Source organism: Equus przewalskii, chromosome 19 (assembly GCF_037783145.1).
Source record: "Equus przewalskii isolate Varuska chromosome 19, EquPr2, whole genome shotgun sequence".
Classification (NCBI taxonomy): domain Eukaryota; kingdom Metazoa; phylum Chordata; class Mammalia; order Perissodactyla; family Equidae; genus Equus; species Equus przewalskii.
Window position 1 is genome coordinate 57,031,485 of NC_091849.1, and position 23,586 is coordinate 57,055,070.

At 39.8% G+C, this 23,586-nt stretch overlaps 1 protein-coding gene across 1 annotated transcript in view; it reads right to left on the bottom strand.

Moving 5' to 3' along the window:
- The window catches only part of LOC103546271 (protein eyes shut homolog), a 1,017,652-nt gene that overhangs the window by 21,401 nt on the left and 972,665 nt on the right, over positions 1 to 23,586 (bottom strand). The window contains exon 30 of the mRNA XM_070583910.1: positions 16,319 to 16,491. Within this exon, the coding sequence (XP_070440011.1) occupies positions 16,319 to 16,491 (173 nt within the window). The remainder of the gene's footprint in view (positions 1 to 16,318; positions 16,492 to 23,586) is intronic.

The window sequence follows — 23,586 nt, forward strand, 5'->3', positions numbered from 1 at the left end:
ACAGCTCTCTGTCCTTGATTTGGTGACTGATATGCTTTCTCTTATTAGGCAATAACTGAGGAGCACCTGTTGTATTTTATGTTTAACTTTGACTTCCAGGAAACCCAAAGTTAATTTTACATTCAGTTGCATGCCATGTTTTAGACCAGCCTTGTTTTGTCTTGTTTGTCCTTCCCTTCCCATCCTTCCCTTTCTCTTCCCTTCTCTTTCTTTTATTTCCTTGGGAGGAAGACATATTTTATCTTCCTACCACTATCTTGGCTACTTTTCAAATATATGTGCCTTTTACTGTGAGCTCTCATGCTATTTACATTATTTATTATCATAAATAATAGTCAGCCACTGAGTCAGATAACTTGTGTGGGAAGATTTGTGGCTGTTTCAGGCATTTGAAAGGCTTATTTACAGAAGGCCTGGGAGATTACATTGATTACGCATGTGTCCTCCAGGTTTTAAACTCTGAATAATCATCATCCACTTCACAATTGTTAAGTGAGCACAGTTTGTGAGAGGCATACCCTCCAGCTCAGCAAGCAAGTGCTGATGAGTTTTTATCTGGTGTTCCTTACGCTGGTCTCTTCTCTTCTGTTCTCAGAGGTATTTTAATAATTTAGACCTTACCTGGCATAAATTTCCATTTCATATGAAGAGGTTTACTCACATTTGTAAGTGCATCCTTCCATATTTCCCCATGCCTTGCTGACATGGTTCTCTTAGGAAAGCTACCTCACCATCCTGTAGGAGTCTATCTAAATCTCACCCATTATTTGATACCTAATTTAATTCCATAGCTTTCTAATACCTAATCAGGTGCCACAGAAGTAATGCTTTATTGTGTCATATGTCTAGCTATTAAAGCATTCAATACCTTGGGATATTTCTTCTTCTTTTCCCTGAACTGTTATTTAAATTATATACTTCTATTTAATTTTCACAGACCTCTGCCTGGTCTTCACTGAAATTGTCAGCTCTTTGAAAGGAGGCACCCTATTTCATAGAACTTTGGATCTGCCCATACTGCCTGGGTGGTGGCTCAATAAATACGTTTTAAAATTTAATAATCTGCTATAATTCTATAGAGAATGAGTACTTTTTAAAAAAAACATTTTATTTGGTCACTTTTAAAAGTTTATGTCTACTACATTAATTATAATAGTTCAAAATTACTTTACATCTTTTATATAATAAAAACTATTGTATTTTTAAAATAGGAGGTTTAAAATATTTTAACTTAAGAATCTATTTAAGGGACATGCCATCAGCATCATGGCAGAGTGAGCTCTTCCCTTAGATCCACCCCACTAAGATACAACAAAAAGGATATTCATCCAACAGAGGACATTCACACAACACGGAAGACATCTGAGAGACCCACACAGCCACATGTCTGAAGATGGAGGTGCTGGACCCCCTGGGATGAAGTGGAAGGAAGTAAGGGTATCTCCTCTCCCTCCCCAGGAGCCACTCAGGGCATGGGACTGTGTGTGGCTCTGTGAAAAGGGGAGGAGGGTCGGATCTCTGCAGGAATACCTTCACTCTCCAAGTTTCCTCACAGCTTGTGGGAAAGCTCCACACAGAGGAGGATAAGCTATTGCAGGGGTGTCATCATCAAGCCAGCACCCCAGGAGAGCAGATAGCGAGGGCCAAGTGAGAATGCCCCTGGGATCATGCACTTGAAGGAAAACACCCCTCCCCCTGCCTGGTGCTCCAGCTCATCTGGTCAGCGAGAGCACCTGCATATACATTAGAAAAGCAGCAGCTGTCAGCGAGTGAGCTGGTAATTGCAGACGGGACCTATCAGCATAGACTTCAAAGGACAGGCACAGATGCCAGAGATCATGGTGGGCTCAGAATACACAGCTCCTGACCACTCCCCACCCCCAGAAGCAGCAGGTGGAATCTGTGACCAGATGGTAGCACTACACAAAGGCACAAATCCACACCATCAAACAGTATGATGAAATATATTAATACTCCAGACCAGAAGGAAAATGACAAGCACCCAGAAATCAATCCTGAAGGCACAGAAATTTACACTTTAAATGACAGAGAATTCAAAATAGCTACCATAAAAAAACTCAATGAGTCACAAGAAAATTCTGATAAGACAGTTGAATGAAATCAGGAACAAAATTAACGAACAAAGGGAATTCTTCACAAAAGTGATTGAAACTATAAAGAAAAACCAATCAGAAATGTTGGAGATGAATAACACAATGGATGAGATAAAGAAAAATCTGGACTCCCTGAATAACAGAGCTCATATTGTGGAGGATAGAAATAGCAATATGGAGGAAAGAAACATAGAAATGCTTCAGATGGAGGAGAGAGAACTAAACCTGAAAAAAATGAATAAAGTCTCTGAGAAGTATCTGTCTCAATTAGGAAATGCAACATAAAGCTTATAGGTATTCAAGAGGGAGAAAGAGGGGGAGAATGGAGCAGAAAGCTTGTTCAAAGAGATAACAGCTGAGAACGTCCTAAACCTGGGGAAGGAGCTGGAAATATAAGTAAAAGAAACTAAGAGAACTCCTAATTATATCAATGTAAGAAGACATTCTCCAAGGCGTACAGTAGTAAAGCTGACAAAAGTCAACAACAAAGAAAAAATATTCAGGGCAGCAAGGCAGAAGAAAATAACTTACAAAGGAACCCCTATAAGGCTTTCAGCAGATTTCTCAGTACAAACCTTACAGGCTAGGAGAGAGTGGAATGATATATTCAAAATACTGAAAGACAAAACCTTTCAGCCAAGAATGCTTATCCAGTGAAAATATCCTTCAGATATGATGGAGCAATAAAAACTTTCCCAGATAAACAAAAGCTAAGGGAGTTCATCATCACAAGAACCCCTACAAGAAATGATCAAGAAGGCCCTCATACCTGAAAAATAGAGAAAATGTTTACAAAGCCTTGAGCAAGGAGATAAATAGGCAGACAAAATTAGAAAATTGCAGCAATCTATCAGAACAGGTTAGCAAACACTTAAGTATAACAGTAAAGACAAAGAGAAGGAAAGCATAAAAAATAACTAAAATCTTGTCATTTTAACCACAAACTCACGAAACAAGAGAGAATAAATTGTGAGAACAATAATTTACAAGGGGAAGAGGAAAGGGACGGAATTGGCTTAGACTGAGAAAATAAGAGACTGTCAGAAAATGGGCTATCTCATCTATGAAGTTTTTTTATATAAACCTCATGGTAACCACTAAACAAATAATCAGAACAGAGACACAAATGATAAAGAGATAATCAAGAAAACCATCATAGGGAACTACCAAACTGAAATGGTATTCTGAAATACATGGGATGAGAAACAAGGGAAACACAAAACAACTAGAAAACAAGAGATAAAATGGCAGCATTAAGCCCTCATATATCAATAATCACTCTAAATATAAATGGTTTGAATTCTTGAATCAAAAGACACAGAGTGGTGGGGTGGATTAAAAAACAAGACCCAACAATATGCTGCCTCCACGAAACACATCTCATCTCTAAAGACAAACACAGTCTCAGAGTGAAGGGATGAAAGATGATACTCCAAGCTAATGGCAAACAAAAAAAGCAGGTGTTGACATACTTAGATGACTTAGAATTCAAGATAAAACAGGTAAAGTGAGACAAAGAGGGGTAGTATATAATGATAAAAGGGACACTCCACCAAGAAGACATAACACTTATAAACATCTATGTACCCAACACAGGAGCACCAAAGTACATAAAGCAACTATTGAAAAACCTAAAAGGAGATATTAACAACAACACAATAATATGAGGGGACCATAACACCCCACTTACATTAATGGATAGCTCATCCAGACAGAAAGTCAACAAGGAAATAGTGGATTTATGAAAAACTAGAACATTTAGACTTTATATATGTGTGTGTGTATATATATATCACACTCTCCATCCAAAAACTGCAGAATACACATTCTTCTCAAGTGCACATGGAACATTCTCAAGGATAGACCATATACTGGGAAACAAGGCAAGCCTCCATAAATTTAAGAGGATTGAAATCATATCAAGCATCTTTTCTGACCATAATACTATGAAACTAGAAATTAACTACAAGAAAATAGCCTGAGAAAGTCACAAATATGTGGAGACTAAACAACATACTACTGAACAACCGATGGATCATTGAAGAAATTAAGAGAAATCAAAAAATATCTGGAGACAAATGAAAGTGAAAATGCACCATACCAACTCATATGAGATGCAGCAAAAGTGGTCCTAAGAGGGAAATTCATAGCAATACAGGCCCACCTTAGCAAACAAGAAAAATCTCAAATAACCGATCTTAACCTACACTTAACAGAATTAGAAAAAGAAGAACAAACAAAGCCTGAAGTCAGCAGGAGGGAAATAATAAAAATTAGAGCAGAAATTGATGCAATTGAAACAACAAAAAAAAAAACAGTAGAAAGAATCAATGAAATAAAGAACTGTTTCTTTGAGAAGATACTGACAAAATTGAAAAGCCCTTAGCCAGACTCACTAAGAAAAAAAAGAGAGAAGGCTCAAATAAATAAAATTAGAAATGAAAGAGGAAAAATTACAATGGATACCACAGACATACAAAGGATTATAAGAGAATACAATGAAAAACTATATGCCAACAAGTTGGACAATCTAGACTCATACAACCTTTCAAAACTAAATAAAAAAGAAACAGAGAATCTGAATAGACCAATTACAAGAGATTGAACAGTAATCAAAAACCTCCCCCAAAAATAAAAGTCCAGGACCAGATAGCTTCTCTGGAGAATTCTACCAAACATTCAAAGAAGATTTAATACCTATCCTTCTCAAACTATTCCAAAGAATTGAAGGAGATGGAATACTTCCCTATACATTTTACAAGGCCAACATCACCCTGATCCCAAAGCCAGAGAAGGACAACTTCTCCAGGGAAGGAGAATTATAGGCCAATATTGCTGATGAACATAGGTGCAAAAATCCTCAACAAAATATTGGCGAAGTGAATACAGCCATACGTGAAAAGGATCATATACCATGATCAAGTGGGATTTATACCAGAGATGCAGGGATGGTTCAACATTTGCAAATCATTCAATGTGATACACCACATTAACAAAATAAGGAATAAAAACTTCATGATCATTTCAATAGATGCAGAGAAAGCATTTGACAGGATCCAAAATCCATCTTTGACAAAAAGTCTCAATAAAATGGGGATAGAAGGAAATTACCTCAACGTGATAAAGGTCATACATGACAAACCCACAGCCAACATCATACTTGATGGGGAAAAACTGAAAGCCATCCCTCTGAGAAACAGAAACAAGACAAGGGTACCCACTCTCGCCATTCTTATTTAACATAGTACTGGAGGTTTGGCCAGAGCAGTTAGGCAAGAAAAAGAAATAACAGGAATCCACATAGGCAATGAAGAAGTGAAACTCTTGCTATTTTCAGATGACATGATTTTATATAGCGAAAACCCTAAAGAACCCATCAGAAAACTATTAGAAATAATCAACAGCTACAGCAAAGTTGCAGGGTACAAAATCAACTTACAAAAATCAGTTGCATTTCTATACTCTAATAAAGAACTAGCAGAAAGAGAACTCAAGAATACAATCCCACTTACAATTGCAACAAAAATAATAAAATATCAGGAGTAAATTTAACTAAGGAAGTGAAAGACCTATACGATGAAAAACATAAGACATTATAGAAAGACATTGATGATGACATAAAGAAATGGGAAGAGATTCCATGCACATGGATCAGAAGAATAAATAGTTAAAATGTCCATACTACCTAAAGCAACCTACAGATTCAATGCAATTCCAATCAGAATCCCAATGACATTCTTCATAGAAATAGAACAAAGAATCCTAAAATTCATATGGGGCAACAAAAGACCCTGAATAGCTAAAGCAATCCTGAGAAAAAACAACAAAGCTGGAGACATCACAATCCCTGACTTTAAAATATACTACAAAGCTATAATAATCAACACAGCATGGTATTAGTTCAAAAATGGACATGTAGATCAATGGAACAGATTGAAAGCCCAGAAATAAAACCACACATCTATGGACAGCTAATCTTTGACAAAGGAGCCAAGAACATACAATGGAGAAAAGAAAGTCTCTTCAACAAATGGTGTTGGGAAAACTGAACAGCCACATGCAAAAGAATGAAAGTAGATCATTATCTTTCACCATACACAAAAATTAACTAAAAATGGGTCAAAGACTTCAAGGTAAGACCTGAAACCATAGAAATCCTAGAAGAAAATATAGGCAGCACACTCTGTGACATTGGTCTTAGAAGGATCTTTTCAAATACCACGTCTACTCGGCCAAGGGAAACAAAAGAAAAAATAAACAAGTGGGACTTCAAGAGACTAAAGCGCTTCTGCAAGGCAAAGGAAACCAGGAACAAAATGAAAAGATAACCTATCATCTGGGAGAAAATATTTGTAAATTATATATCTGACAATGGGTTAATCTCCAAAATATATAAAGAGCTCATATAACTCAACAACAAAAAAACAAACAACCCAATCAAAAAATGGGCAGACAATATGAACAGACATTTTCCCAAAGAAGTTATACAGATGGCCAATAGTCACATGAAAAGATGTTCAACATCACTAATCATCAGGGAAATGCAAATCAAAATTAAACTAAGACATGCCTTACACCTATTAGAATGGCTATAATCACCAAGATGAAAAATAGCAAATGTTGGAGAGGTTGTGGAGAAAAGGGAATCCTAATAAACTGCTGGTGGGAATGCAAACTGGTGCAGCCACTATGGAAAACAGTATGCAGATTTCTCAAAAAATTAAAAATAGAAATACCTTATGACACAGCTATCCCACTACTGGGTATTTATCCAAAGAACTTGAAATCAACAATTCAAAGAGACTTACGCACCCCTATGTTCATTGCAGCATTATTCACAATAGCCAAGCCATGGAAGCAACCCAAGTGCCCATAGACTGATGAATGGATAAAGAAGATGTGGTGTATATATATACAATGAATACTACTCAACCATGAAATCATCCCATTCGCAACAACATGGATGGACCTTGATGGTATTATGTTCAGCGAAATAGGCCAGACAGAGAAAGACAAACACTATATGATTTCACTCATAATGTGGAAGATAAACTAACACATGGACAAAGAAAACAGATTAGTGGTTACCAGAGGGGAAGAGGGTTAGGGGGTGGGCATAAGCTTAAAGGGGCACATTTATACGGTGACTGACAATAATGTACAACTGAAATTTCGCAATGTTATAAACTATTATGACCTCAATAAACTTTTTTTAAAAAAGAGCCTATCTAAAACTAATCTGTATGTTAAAAATGAAAATGGTCAAAATATCTCTGTGGCCCTGGCCTGCATTTCACACAGGTGTAATCAACACTTTTTCCTTCCTCTGTGGGAGGGGCTTTTTGTAAAGTGCTTGTTCTGTGCTAGGTACTGAGCTGGCCTCCTTCTGTCACTGGCTCCTCATTGTCACCTTCACGATGTGTCAAGGAGACTCATAGACAATTTTGCCTCTCAGACCATAGGGCTTTCTCAGCCTTGTGATTGTCCTTGGTCACTAAAAAAGCAGTGCATAAGAAGGCTTGCTTTACTGTTTTTAAGATAAATAATACAGATTTTAACAAAAGAAGGAAATGAAATAATGAGATATTTTGCAATCTTTATATCTTCCACTATGGTCATGAGAATTTTAGTTCGTTTGTTACTTTTTAACATTTCTCTTAGAAATTATAAGGAGCCTTTATCTCAGTTCCCCAATTAGAAAAGAAAGTTTGTGTTGGATGTCAACATCATCAGTTATCTCCGATTAAAGGAAGGTGGACAGACCTGCCTCAGGGGCAGTAGCAACCCAGCCCTGTCCGCAGAAAATGGCCGCAAGCAAACATGGTTTTTGGTCTATGTTCCCAAGATGGGGGGCAGGGTATTAGTAGCTCAACCTGTAAAACATTTCAAGGGAGGAAACTTTAGCAGGAGAGAGCTCAAAATCTACCATGAGTGTTTTTAGTTTATTACTTACTGTTAACTTGAAGGGAAAATAGAAAGGACTTTGTTGAAGAAAAACCTCTCCTAGATGTCTGTCGTTTTGAGTTTTTAACCTTTCACTCACTCCCTTATAAAAAGAAGTGATCATTAATTTAGGACTTAGAGAATGGACTCTCCCCGGACTTTGGCCCCAAATTCCTCTGAAACAGAGATTTTTAAATATCCCTTTTCACACATAAGAATCCTGATGTTCAGGAAGTTACTTGCGCAGAGTCCAAGGTTAGGAAATGGCAGGTGTGTCTTCTTTCTGCTAAGACTCACCTGCGACATCTGTTCCTCTAGACGTGCAAAAAGCTTGATGTTCCTCTACAGCTTAAGATCATTACATATAATTCACTTTCTCACTGTTCCACTTATGATTTAGCAGGTGGTGGTGAAGAGCACAGAAAGAAGACTAAAGAATTAAAATGTGTGTTCTTGGAATCATGACTAGTGCCTAGCTATTTTTCACTTTTTATAAGCATTACAAAATTATAAGTATTAGAGAATCTAGTCCACATGTAACCACATCCTTGTTAATTATCATGATGGGATTGAAAGTGGGGAAATAAATAAAGACTAACATTCATTGTTTTTCTACGAGGAAAGCTTGTGCTTTACTCGCTGTATTCCCACATGGCTGAATGCACCTGAAAATGAGCAGCATCTGAAAACAGGCAAACAGTAATGAGTCCTGAAATTGCCATCTATCATGCTATGGCCTCATTTCTCTACTATTAGGAAAACCAAAGACTGGGCAGGAAAGCATCCTAGGTGTCAGGAGGGCTTGAAGAATTGAACTTCTCCATTAGCTTGAATTAATTTCAATGAAAACTAGGGCTGGGTGGACCATAAACTGTCCTCGGCATCAAGTGATTGTCTAAGTAGCTTGAACATTTTCCTGTTTCATTCAAAATGCCAGCATGTGCGTGGGTTTCTTTACCTCAGAGAATGAGAAACGAGTAGAAGGCAAATTACACTACGGGAGCAAAGAATGTAAGAAAAATGAAAACATTTTCAATATTTGCTAGGCTAAAAATTAAAAACACACATATTATGGAATCTCATTTAGCTAAATGTCAGGGATAACACAATAGCTAGAATTTAGTAGTATTAAAACTATTCTAAGAAAAAAAGCAATTTACCAACAATGAGGGGAAAAATAAATTGAGAGAAGAGATTTTATGATTCAGGAAAGGTTATATATGTAGGTGTAAATCATAAATTCTAATAGGGGAGAGCTATAACACAGAAGAAAAGAGCAAATGAGCAAGATCTGAGTGTATGAGAAAAGAAACTGGACATATTGTCTATCTCGCAAATTATTTGTAAGCCAGAATCTTTCTACAATATTTTAATGACTAACCTGGACTGCAAAATATTCTACCTTAGCTTAGCCTGTTAGGATTTCTTTTTAAATTAAGATCAGTAGTCTTTGTGAAATATCCAACCCAGATGCTACTGTTTGCTGACAGCCCTCCTTCATTTCCAATTTTTAGAGTTGGTTTAGGGCCCTAGGGTGTTTAAAAAACACACATGTGAGCTGGTTCCTGGGTCACACAATGTGAACACTGTGGATTCCTGCATTTCTGGAACTGGCCTCAGATATTTTGAATCACTTTTGGCTCCTGTGCCCCTTAAAGTCACTGGATTAAAGGGGTCTGCGATGTTTTACCTTAGCACATCCCCAAAGCTCAGCAGAATTCCAAGGAGTTTGGGGTGGGGCCGGAGTGAAAATATGCCAGTCAGGATTTCTCCTTCTCTTGTCTCTAGATGGATTTTTCTTTCTGTAGCTATTGGGGGATGTTTTAAGGGACTTGAAAGATCCCTTTTCCCATTAGTTAGAGATCTTAAGAGTAAGGGATAGATGAAATCAGATCTCGCCACGTAAATTATAACGCTGGGATAGAACAGCTCCCCAGGCCACTCTCTTCTGAGATACATACACACACTTTAAAACACTTAAAACTTTTTAAAACACTGGACATTTTATTAACCAGTTTTGCATGCCATAGACTGTGAAAGTTCCTACTTATTTCATATGACTGCTAGTTTTTATATTTTGATTATGAAATATGACAAGTACCGTGTAATGGGCAACTTGCTAGATTGACAGTGGGCAGACAAATTCTCAGTCCTGCTCATTCATAGTTTTGATTTTCACTTTGTTCAAGGTAAAAGAGTTGGGATTAGGCTATTTTTAAGGATCTTTTCAACCCTAACCATATTTAAACACAAATTTTAGTTTTGAAGTTATTTGCTTTTTTTTTAGAAACTTTTTTTATTTGCAGGGAATGATTCACCCTGAGATAACATCTGTTGCCAACCTTCCTCTTCCCTCTACCCCCAAAAGACCCCCACTGCATGGTTGTCTATCCTAGTTGTAAATCCTCTAGTTCTTCCACGTGAGCCACTGCCACAGCACGGCAACTGACAGACAGGTGGTGTGGTTCCAAGACTGGGAAACGAACCCATGCCGCTGAAGTGGTGAGAGCGCTGAACTTTAACCACTAGGCCTTCAGGGCTGGCTTGAAGTTATTTGGTTTTTAATGATTATATTGCCCCCTTATTAGGCTTTCTGATGATATGGAGTATGGATAGTTATTGATAAATATGTTACCTCTTATATTGTTAGTTCCTATGCTATATTTACTGAAGGAATGGCTATTCTGATGGACCCCTAAGATCTAGAAATAGAGTGTTTTTGAACTTGTTATGATCTACTGTGCTTATATTTATTAACTAATTAGTAAGTACCTACTAATAATTGCATTGAGCGTCAGGAGACTTGATTCTGAGACTTTTGGTACATCATTCCATTTCTCTGAGCACTCGTTTCCTCACTTATAAATTGATACTGTCAGACTTAAGGATGATTGGTAAGGTCCAATGATTCTGCACTCCTGGGACTCCCAATACCAAAATGTATATTTATTTTATAATCTAGTGGAATTATTTTATTAAGAACGTTAGTCTGAGTTCTGGATCTTGAAAACAAGGGGATAAAAGTAATACTCTATATTTTATAGCACTTTATACTTAATAAGGAACTTTTATATACATTACCTCATATGAATTCTGCTAGGTAGGCAAAATGATGCTTGCCACATCAGTGAAGTTCCTGGCAGTAAACAGATGGCATACTTATCTAGGGCAATTTAAAACAACAGACTAAAAGGATCATTTACGGAGGTGTGGGCAGAGTTTAAGGAAATAACGGGAGATAGAGTGTTACCTTGGGGTTCTTCTCCATGGGGAACTGTTTCCACTCCTAGGCTTGAAGTTGAAGAAGGGGAGGACCTCCTGACAGAAGCTGTGTCCTTAGGTAAAGGCAAGTTTTGGCAACCTAGTGGTGAGCAATCTAGGGGAATAAGTACCCTGTCTCACTCTCCTCCTGTCCTCTGATCTCCTGCTGGTGACTTCCTTTGGCCAAACTCAACCATAAGCAGAGGGAAAGACTGCCCATGGATACAATCCATTTGAGGCGACCTCTAGAGTACAGAGCAGAGAAGGATAGTGAGAACAGAATGGGGGATGGCGGGACAAATGGAGAGCAGCTGGCACACTTCATGTTGCCATTTTACAGATGATGAAATCGAAGTTCAGAGAGTTAATGACACAGCAGAAACTGAACTGCTGGTCACTAGAACCAGCAGGACTCAAACTCCAGTTTTCGACTTCTTAGGCTCATGCTTACAATCTTAAAGGGATTCCTGTTTTCTCAGCATGAAATTAACATTCTTTACCACGTTTTCCAAGACTGTACATAATCTGGCTTCTGCTTGCCTTGCCAAGTTGACCTTATGATTCCATCTCCTATGCTGGGGAAACTGGCTGCCTCTCCATCCCTCAAACATGGAATATTATTTTGCTGTTTCTAGGTTTAGCCTCTGCCTAAGGCCTTGCCCCTTGTGCTTTCACACATGGCTAGTTCTTGCTAGATGTCAGCTCAGATGTCACTTGGAGGCCTTTCCTGACCATCCCACCTAAAATACACTTTTCCAATGACTTTCCATGCCCTCTTTCTATTTATTTCCTTTATGGCATTAACTCAATTGTATTTGTCTTCATTGATTGGTGTGCATGTAATTTGCTTGCCTTATCCTATTAGGATGTAATTTCTATGGAGGCAGAGCACTCGTCTGTCTTATTAAGACTGTATTCCAACACTTGGCCTGGAACTAGTAAACAGTGTTAATGAATTAGCAAGTTATTCATACTGCCAAGCATTGCTCCAAGGGGAGGAGAAAAGAACAAAGACTACTAATGCTAGGCAATATTTTGAGGCAAACGGCACACTTTCACCATCCTACCCCCACAGCTTCATCAGATTTGCCAATCAATTGCATTTTGGTATCTTGTCATTCAGAGATTATAAAGATGTTTTGATTCTTATTGTCGGTGGGGCTTATTTACAATAAAGGGGGCCATAAAACTTGGTAGGTGTGAAAGCTGTAAGTCAGGGGTTCCATGTATGGTCAAACTGTTTCCTTTCCAAGACGTTGGGTTTCTTGAAATGAGGAAGTGGAAGAGGCAGAAGGGGAGAGAACATGTATTAGTTAGGGATTTGTAAGTGTAACGATGCTGGTACTGGATTTCTTGGTAATTTATATACCAGTTTATAACCACAGTAAAGGTGAACTGAACTCTAGGCATTTCTTCTACATTTTAGGTGCCAATAACTTGGTCAACTGGGTAGAAATTATGACTGACTGTCACAGATGGCTACTGATTATGATGCAATTGGGAGCAAACTCTATGGGAATAAGAAAAATGCATCCATTGACAAGATGGAGGAGTGTACTACTGCCTGGTCTCAGGGGCCTGATTGCTATCTGTTCTCTGTTTTGTTTTATAAATTAAATTTTAGTACTGTAGCTACTCTGTTGGAAAATTGCCCAGTCAATGGGTCAATGGAGATAAAGAAAACAGACCTTCCGTAGACTTCAGCTTTTGCCATTTCTGATCAAACTGTCTCTTCATTATTTTTATTTCACCACAAATAGTTTATAGTTATTAAAATCAACTTTGCTATAGAAATTACTATAGAAAAATAACTTTCAGCTCAAAATCTAAAACTCTATAGTCTCATCCCCCACATAACAATTTTTCCCATTGAAACAACTGCATTTATGATATAATTTTCTATAACTTTTTTTTAAAGGAACAAAACTCTTATTTTATAGCATAGCAGGATATATGTGTGGTCAACTTTGTGTTCAGAATTCTGAGAGTGACACAATTTTTCTGGCACCTTTTACCAAACTTTTTAGACTCTATGAATTAATTTCATTTCTTTCACTATTTCTCCATCTATCTATTATCCATCTTTCTATCTCTCTATCTATATCTATCTATCTGTCTACCTATCTATCTACCTACCTGCCTGTCAACTCTCTATAATATCTATTTGTGTACATACCAATATCTATTTATATACATACATGCACACAGCCAAAGAAGCTTCGAGTTAATCTCCTAGGCTTTCATCATTTGAGCCTTTAAGAGTCAAAAACCTGGCTTGTCCTATTGTTACATTCACTAGACTTATGTTAACTTGTCCAGCTATTTCTTACAGTTTCTAATAGCTATTTCTTTGGGAATAATAGAAGTGCACCGTCTTGGTAAAGTTTTGAGTACTTTGCTGTTCAGTGAAGTCAAGAACTGTTTCTTGAAAACTATCACAGTTGGTTTTTATTATTTCAGAACTTTTTTTTTTGAGGAAGATTAGCCCTGAGCTAACATCTACTGCCAATCCTCCTCTTTTTGCTGAGGAAGACTGGCTCTGAGCTTACATCCGTGCCCATCTTCCTCCACTTTATATGTGGGACGCCTGCCATAGCATGGCTTGCCAAGCGGTGCCATGTCCGCACCAGGCATCCGGACCGGCAAACCCCGGGCCGCAGAAAAGCAGAATGTGTGAACTTAACCGCTGCACCACTGGGCCAGCCCCTATTTCAGAACTTTTAAGTTGAAATGTATAACAGATATATTTTTCTCTGTGCTATATGATGGGCGCTAGAGATTTAATAGCCATGAACAAAACCAGGCATGGTTACTGCCCTCAGTTCTACGAGAGAGAATCAGGGAAGGCTTCCCTAAAGAAGCAAGGTCTGAGCTGAAATCTGGAGGATAAATCAGTGTTAGCTGGGTGTGGAGGGGAAGAGGAAAGTGTTTTAGGCAGAGGAAAAGAGTGTGGCATATTCCAGGAACTAAGAACTGCCATTTCTTAAGATCAAGGTCTGGCTCTAATGTCTTTATGAAAGAGATTGATTTCCACAAGCCAGACACAAAACTCCATCTCATTATTTCATAGTCACACCTTATGACATAATTAAAAATTTCTTTCGCTAAATCACCAGTATTCTAATCCTTGAATGTCTTCCATTTATCAACGCTTTTGCCTTTGGGAGGAGAGTTAAACACACACGGAATCTCAAAGAATATAAGATAAAAAATGTTTGCATTAATATATTTGATAAGGTGATCTGAGAGAGACTGAATTTGTTCTTACCACACTTTATGAATGTGATATTACAATAAAACCCCCAAATTATGCACAGGTATATATAACACAGTGGGGATTGACTCCGGTACTCCTACCCCGGCCTCTGTTCTTAAACAGGAGAACTAGAGGCTAAAGCTTTGTCTTCCGGGTGGAGGGTGAGGTGGGATAGACAAATAGTAGATCATCCAGTCCCAGGAAGCCAGGGGATGGCAGGTGGATTCCCATGTCCCCTTATTTCTCTGGCTTAATCCCTCAGATTCCTTAACTGTGACTTTGCTGAATTCGCTGCCATGCTGGAACTCACGACCAGCCCCAGGATCCAGAATCATCTCTATTGTGTTTAAGCTGAAGAGGACCATGGCCACCAGGTGGCAGCAAATTGAAGCAGGAGCAAGACTCATTCGGGTTGTGCCACTGGCTTCTAAGGGACTGGCCGGGCAGGTCCACTCCGGCCATTCATTCCACTAGCCTCACAGTAACCCGACCAGGCCTGTTACACAACTGAACGTTCAGGGCTCCGAGCATGGCGTTACGGAGGTCTTTGATGACGATTTTGCTGTGATACGTAGGACTACACCAAATCTGACAACATGAAATATGAAGAACTTACTTACGGAAGATGTATCACTTGAGACCTCAAACAGCATATGCTTTCCTGGTTTTCCCCACAGCCCCCATTTCCAGTGTCCCCAGTTAGACCTTGTGTTTTGTGGTGTTTTCTTGCCCTTGGAGTTCTTAGAGCTTTAGCAGAGGGTTCTGGTGCAACTGAGGAGATTTAAAGGTGGCTGCATTCCACTAACCCTCCCATCCATCTTGCCTATGAGAAGAGGGCTGGGGTGGGGAAGGTGGTCAGGGACATCACGGAGGAGATGAAAGCATGAAATGCAGCGTGGAGTTCTTGCCTGCAATTTGGGGATGATGGCAGTAGAGAACCACACGCCTTCTCCTGCCAGTGTCTGCGGCGTGGCAGTCTGTGAAAATGAGTTTGTGCTGTCTGGCCGCAAGGAGGACAGTAGACAGACGACTTTGATCTGTCTCTATTTAGGACGGAAGGAACAAGACTTCCTTGCTCCACCTACCCTCTCCCACCCTACAGTGTGTTTGTGATGTGGAGGAAATCCAGAAGATCTTTTGTAAAGTGGAGATTGCTCAGATCTAGAAGTGCCCTACAGCCCATGTGGGGAGCGTTCAGGAGACCGCCCAGTGGTAAGGACATTATCAATCTTGAAGTGCAGGGAAGAGCAGTAAAGCAGATGAGACCTGGAACATTGACAGCTCCTTACTGTTCCCACTGGACTTGGGGCTGTTTCTCCCCTCAAACTTCTCTTCTCTTGCACAGGAGCTGACGTACCTGCCTTGTGAGTTCCAAGTCAAGTGAAAGATACAGAAGGAAGAAACTCAAAGATGGACACTTGTTCTGGAATTGAGTTATGAACCTTATGAACCTGAGGTTATGATGCAGTCTTGATTGGACTTCATTTAGCACAAAACATCTAGAACATCTAGGCTAAACAGACAGGGGGTTTAGAGTTAATAAATTAAAGCAATTCCAAAAAATAAAGCTGTTTTTTTATACTATTGAACTTTGAGTACTATCTTATCTGTGAAATATAATGTGAAATATACTGGGGAGAAAAGAGAGTAGACTCTTATTTTTATATGTATTTCATTTTACTTTTCCCAAAGGAAATTAACTTAGTTAAATTTGTGGACGGCATGAGTTGAAATTCTGCCCCACCTCGTTCACAGTAGATTCCAGTGGTTCCCAGAGGACAGCGACAGGTGTATCCATGAGGCAATGGAACACAAGTGGCTCCTTTGCTACAGTTGTGTGGAGGGTCATGTTCAGGGTCACAGGTGGAAACCATCTCCGTGCAGAACGCTCCCTTCCACCCACTGGGACAGTCACAGCTGTAGGTTGAGAAAGAAGACGGAATGAGTTGAACAGAGATCTATATACACTGGTGTAGCATCCTGATGTTAACTTGGCAATTTTGACTAGGGTTCCAAGATACCAAAGCTAATTGTGACTCAAACTACCAAGATCCAAACTGTCCAAGGAAAGAGTGAGTAACTGTTTCTGGGGTTACTGGACTGCAATCTAGGATTTAAAAAGGCTCAGCATGTGGAAATTGAAAGAGAATATTATGGGAATCATTTCTTTGGACAAAACAGCACTGTAAGTCCCTCTCCCCACTCCACACCACCTCCGAGGGGAAAGGCTGTGAACGGAGTTGCTGCCTCCTGACCTCAAGCCTAGAGGAAAGAAATGAAGCTTGATCATTGTTCCCTGACCTTGGGGAACACACAGGCCCGGCTCCTGGGTCTACAGAAGGAACTGTAACCCCTCCAGAGTCGAGGCGAATGGTAGTGCGTCCCTGGGACGGCTTGTGGCACCCTGAGCTGGGATCAGCTGCGGGACGTGTAAAAGGGACCTTGCAGGGCTGGCACGGTGGCCTAGCGGTTAAGTTCTCACACTACGCTTTGGTGGCCTGGGGTCCGCAGGCTTGGACCCTGGGTGCTGCTCAAGCCATGCTGTGGTGGCATTCCACATACGAAATAGAGGAAGATTGGCACAGACGTTAGCTCAGAAAAAAAAAGAACCTCTTTCCCAGAGTGTATTCTGATAGCTGAAGAGACCCCAGCTCTAAGAGGCAGTCAGTTCATGGCTGGGGCAGAATCTGAGGGTAAGGGGGGTACCCAGTGCACAGAGAGACCTGGTCTGGGTTTAGAGAGTGATATTGGGAGGTGCCCAGCAGGGGAGTCTCTGATGGACCCCCTAAAGATAAAATGTAGGGCAGCTAATTATATTTGTGTCAGATAAACAATGAATAATATTTTAGTATAAGTCCCATGCAATATTTGAAGTTCAGACAAACACTATTTGAGATGTAGTAAAAAATTATTTGCTGTTTATCTGGAATTCAAATTTATCTGGGTGTCCTGTATTACTTTTTTTCCTAAATCTGGCAGTCCTGCACTGATGGGAGAAAAGTTTGGCTTTAAGTCCCTGCCAGGCCCAGAGAGCACTAAGCCACCAGATGACAGTGCGAGCGAAGGAAGCCCATCCAGGATGTGGTGGGGGCGCGGAGGCAGAAACCACGAGGCTGGGGAGAAGCAGCGGTGGCAGATCACACCTCCTTCTGAAACCTTCTGTTCACGTAGCGAGGCCCGGCTGGGTTAGGGCGACTGTCTTGAAGAGGGAAACGTTGTTAGTATTTTAAAATGAACTCTTTGAATTAATGAACTGAGAGTGTATTTGTGAATTGAAGTGTCTATTAACCAAGTGGTATCAGAAAATTCAATGGACCTTCCCATATTTTAATCGAGGACCAAGCAAAGGATGACTCCTCTTAAGCAGGTTTAAAAAGTGAGGGAGAAACAAAAATAGATTTACTTCATGGATCCATCCGTGACCCTAGGTCACGCTTACTTGCTCTCAGTGCATTACAATAGTCTTTACCTACTGTAAACTGTAGACATACATGACATTAACAGTGTTGCTGGGTTGTTGAAAAGCTTCACCAATAGGACACTTTCTAACGTGCGCGAGTCAAGACGAGGCAGGTAGAAAACAGAAGTATCATAAATCGTTTTTTCTTTAGGCTGGAAGAACCCTCACAGATTCCGAGGATTAAAGGCGGATCCTATCGTCCCCTCTCGGTGGACCAACCAGGATGACACATTCTATGCCACAGAGAGGAGGAGGTAAGGACCATGAACACGCTGCAAACATTATCAACAACCTTTATCATTTTATAGAAACAAGAGGTAAGAGCTTCATAAAACTGAGACTAAACGCAAAGAAGAAAATCAAAATCACTTCTAACCTCTGACCACGGTGAGGCCGACCTTTTTCAGGATTCAGCATCCATCTTTCCACTCCCTCCTCTAAGCAAATTTTAACATTAAAAATGCTGGGAAAACTGGAAATTCACATGGAAAGGAATGAAACTAGGGCCCTCTCTTACACTACTCACGAAAATTAACTCAAAATGGATTAAAGACAAATGTAAGAACTGAAACCATAAAACTCCTAAAAGAAAAGAGAGTTTTTAGTTTTTCTTGTTTTTAAACTTCCTATAAATGTAAGGATATTGTAGAACATCTTCAATGACTGCCTTTCACTCAGGATTATGTTTTGAGATTTACCCACATAGATGCGTGTAGCTGTTGCATTAATTGTCAGTGCTATATAACTTGATGCCCTGAAGTTCATATTTTTTTTGTAGTTGAAATTTCAATATTTTCTTTTGTGGTTTGCATTTCTTGTGACTTATTCAAGAAATCTTTCCCTATTCCGAGGTCAGAAAGATTTTTTTTTAATGTTATCTCCTTAAACTAGTACAGTTTTTCCTTTTACACTTGTCTTAATACAGCTGAAATTATTTTTAGTGTTTGATATAGGGCAGAGATCCAATTACAGTTTTCCATATGGATAAGCAATAGTCTCAGCACTCTTCGTGGAATAGTCCATCCTTCTCCACTGACGAGCCAAGACCATTTATGCACTCTTGCATTATCATCATCCTGTTCCATTAGTCTGTTGGTCTAACCCTGTGCTGGTATCACACTGTCTTAATGTCTCCAGCTTTCTAACAGTCTCGATATCGAGGATGGCAAGTTCTGCTGTCCGGTTTTCTGTTCCTGGGCGTCTTGGCTCTTCTTAGCCCTTTGCTCTTTCACCTCTGTTCCGTCGACTAGGTCCAAGTACAAGACAGGCAGATTTCCGTGCCTTCTCCTTGTGCAAGACAGGGCTTACTTTTCATTTATTCTTACGCTGAGGGTGTGGCTCTTCGGGGTCCCAGGCCCATGAAGAGTCTCCTGATAGATCCCCCAGGGCAGCCCTCAGCCTGAGTCTGCCTGCTGTCACCCGTGCAGCCCTTGGGGGGTAAGTTCACACAGCTCCAGGGTTTAGCAGGAACTCAGGCGAAAGCCAACTTCGACATTTAATTTCTAACTTTCCTTTCATTTCATTTGGGCTCCATAAATGCATTATTTGCACTTCAGGGAACAGTGTTCTGAAAGTATACATCTTATATTTTACTCAAGTTGAATATTTTCACTGGGGAAGATCGTTCAGGATATATAATTCCCCTTAGTTCAACAAACAGAACTCCCTATAAATAACATTAAAAAATTTATAATATTTAGAAACATCTTTCCATATTCATTAACTCCTCTTCCACAACCTCATGTTTAATGGTTGAATATTGTTTCACTGGATTGATGAAATATACTTCATTCTCCTGGTCACGTGTGGGCTATTATATGTTTTTAATTTTTCACTTTCTACCAACACCTATGTGATAAAACACTTGTAGCTAAAGATTTGTTCATATCTATAATAGTTTCCTTAGAATAAATTCAAATATCATCATGACTTCTAGGCTCGGGGTTCATGTTCCAACCTGCCCCCCCATAACAATTGTACCAATTTACATTCCCATCATCAGTGAATGAGAATGCTCCTGAAATAATGGATGTGCATATAATTCAAAATATGGAACATTTTTATAGGATTCTTGTTCTTTATCGACCCAATAGTTATTTATTAAAATAAAAATGATTCAGTCTTTGCCTACACATATTTATCAAGAACATATTCATTTTAAATTCCTATATTTTCCTTTATTACTTGACAGTCTAGTCAAATTTATGCTTCACCAAAATTCACTTTTTATCTTTTTTTCAGTATTTACTATGTGTGTGGCACCATCTTGGCGCACACAGGATGGGCAGACGGCCCACCGAGCTGAGTGCGCAGGTGGATCCCCTGGGCTGCTGGTGCCGAGGGGCGGAGGGCGGGCACAGAGAATCCCGAACCCAGCAAGGGAAGCCCTGGGGGCGAGGACGTAACTGACGTCAACGCCACGCGTTCCCCGACGCCCCGCTAGACCTTGGTTCTAGGAGGAATTTAAAATGAAAACGCTCATCTATTTGGAACATAGAGATGGGGGCATAGGCACACACACAAAATGGTAAAAAACGAACAAAAGTCTCTGAGGAGATTGCCATCGCATTACATAGACTGTTTAGATGGGTCATGAGGAAAAAAATTCATATGCTTATTGCATCTAATAGTTGTGCAAAAAAAGTTGGTAAAGTTGTAGAAGGTTCTCCAAAATAGAGAAAAACAAATGCATAGTTAACCTGCTACAGAATTACATAATGATTTTGATGACTATTTGAAGATCGTAAAGAGCATAAAATATTTAAAGATCTTTTGTGCAAAAATAGACTGTCTTACCTGATGAGGATTTTTAGGCTGGTTAATTTTAAAACTACAGATGAGAGGCAGGCTCCGAGGACTGGAATTCTGCTTGCCCTTTTGAGAGACATTTGCATTTGTGAAGGAAGGGGGGATGACCTTGTAGGGACCTGAAATTGGCCACCCCAGGATATGTCTCTTTGGCATCGGGACTGTTTGGGGCTGATTGCTTTTGATAACAGGGACAGGGAAGGAGGCTCTGAGGAATGGAACTTGCTCTTGTTGGGACACATTTACATTTGTAACGTAAATCTCTATCTGTAAAAGGTGCCTCCCTCTCTGTACCAGGAAGAAGAGAGATAACCTTATCCCTAGAAACTCTTAATGGGGAAGGCAAGAACTTAAGTTGGTTGCTGTCTGGCAATCTCATGTAACTGATTTAGGGTGGTGGCTTCTGACCTTTACTTAATCCGATTTGATTCTTGTCTAAAAGTCATGGGATCACCCAACGACCAGACCCCACCTGCAATAATACCATTTTAACTTTTTTTCATGTTCTTTCCTTTGTCTTGTAAAGAAATGACTCACATACCCATGCCTTATAAAATTAGCGCTAACCCTCAACTCGGGGCAGCAGCAGGAGCTCTGACTGCCCGTGGGTCCTGTCTCCACGCACCAGCTCTGCCTGCCCATGGGCCCTGTCCCCATGCTATTCTATTCTCTAAATAAAAGAGCACTACTGCCAGATCTTGAGAGTCCAAGAAATCTTTCTTTCAACTCCTCGGCTCACGGAGCCCCGCATCATTACCAATTTCATAAAAGAAACAAAACTAGTAAAAATTCTTTTTTTTAATTTTTAAATTTTTTTTTAAAGATTGGCACCTAGGCTAACAACTGTTGCCAATCTTCCTTTTTTTTTTTTTTTAATAAGGATTGGCACCTGGGCTAACAACTGTTGCCAGTCTTTTTTTTTTCTGCTTTATCTCCCCAAACTCCCCCGTACACAGTTGTATATCTTAGTTGCAGGTCCTTCTAGTTGTGGGATGTGGGACACCACCACAACGTGGCCTGACGAGTGGTGCCAGGTCCACCCCCGCCCAGGATCTGAACCCTGGGCCACCGCAGCAGAGCGCGCGAACTTAACCACTCGGCCGCGGAGCCGGCCCCTAAAAATTCTGATTAAAGAATTTTTATGTAAAAATAACTGGCTCTAGTTTATTACTTTTTCATGATGATTGCGCCATCTAGTGGTTCATTTTTATCTACTTGAGAAAAACAAAACTAAGAACAAAGTTAATTGCATTGCCTTACAGGCACACACATGGCAGTGGTAAAATATTTATTTTTATATTAAATATAGCTTAAATCACATTAAGCATAATATAACACAGGTGCTATATAAACTTATCTGAAAAATAACGTCTTAAATAAAAGAAGTTCTCATCTGTTTCCTTTCAGAATTTTTAGGTCTGAAGCAATTAGCTATGTGTGCAAAGATTTAAAAAATTACTTTCAAATACCATATACTACTCTTTTACGTTATATTTTAAGAGATTTTCATCAGATTGGTTTTGTGCAAGGTCAGATTTTTTCTTTTTCTTCCCTCCCTGGGCTTCTTTGGCCCCTTGTGAAATGTTAGAGAATAAAAAGTCTCAAATCTGCATTCGTTATTCTTCACTCAGGGTGATGATATTCTTCCAGCCCTGGAAATTAATTCGTTGACATTTCTTCCTTTAACCGCACACATCCCACTCTGTCCTGCAGAAGAGCAGCTTTTGGAGAGGTATGTGTGTGAGGTGGGGGTGTCCAGATAGTGGGAAAAGCAGGAAAAACCCAGAGAGGTAGATATTCATTCATTTAAAGAATATTTATTACTACTTTTTACAGGCTGAGTGTCTGCCACGGTGGCTTGCAATGGGCGTTTCCCGACACATAAGGCCTCAGTCTTGGCCTTGAGGACGTGCTGTTTTGTGGGAATCAGGTTAGTAAGCAGACAATGTTAATGAAACATGACAAGGGCTAAAATGAGAGCCATGGGAGCCCATAGGAAGGACAGTAAGCAATTTCAGAGAGTGCAGGGAAGGCTTCTGACGTGAGATGGGCCTCCGTGAATGAGAGCTTTGAGGGATGGTGTGGCAGAAGATGAGGCTGGAAAAGGAAGCCAGAATAGGCTGAGAAACTGGAATAGAAACTGAGTAACGGGATGAGAGAGTCCACCTGTAAGCGACAGATGTGTGGGGAATGACATGAATGATGAGGCAGATGTTAAGATATTTATTTAGCATGTATAGGGTGACGCCATCGTGTAACAATAAACTCTCTCGTGATGTAAATTTAATCTTAGTGGGGTCTTACTATATTTTTGTCACTCTAACGGGTTGGCAGGCTTTGACACTATATCGTGTACTTTATGGGCCACACAGAACTTTTTACAACTCAACTCTACCGTTATTGAAAGCAGCCATAGGCTGCTATATGCCAACAGAACTGTATTTATAAAAACAGTCATGGGGGCCGGCCCGGTGGTGTAGTGGTTAAGTGCACACGTTCCACTTCAGTGGCCTGAGGTTCCCCGGTTTGGATCCCGGGTGCAGACATGGCACTGCTTGGCACGCCATGCTGTGGTAGGCATCCCACATACAAAGTAGAGGAAGATGGGCACCGATGTTAGCTCAGGTCTAATCTTCCTCAAAAAAAAAAAAAATTTGCAATTTAGGAATTTAAGTCAATTTTATTCTAAGTGAACAGCTGTAAAATAATTAACCATATTAGTAAAAACACACTCCAACATTCAA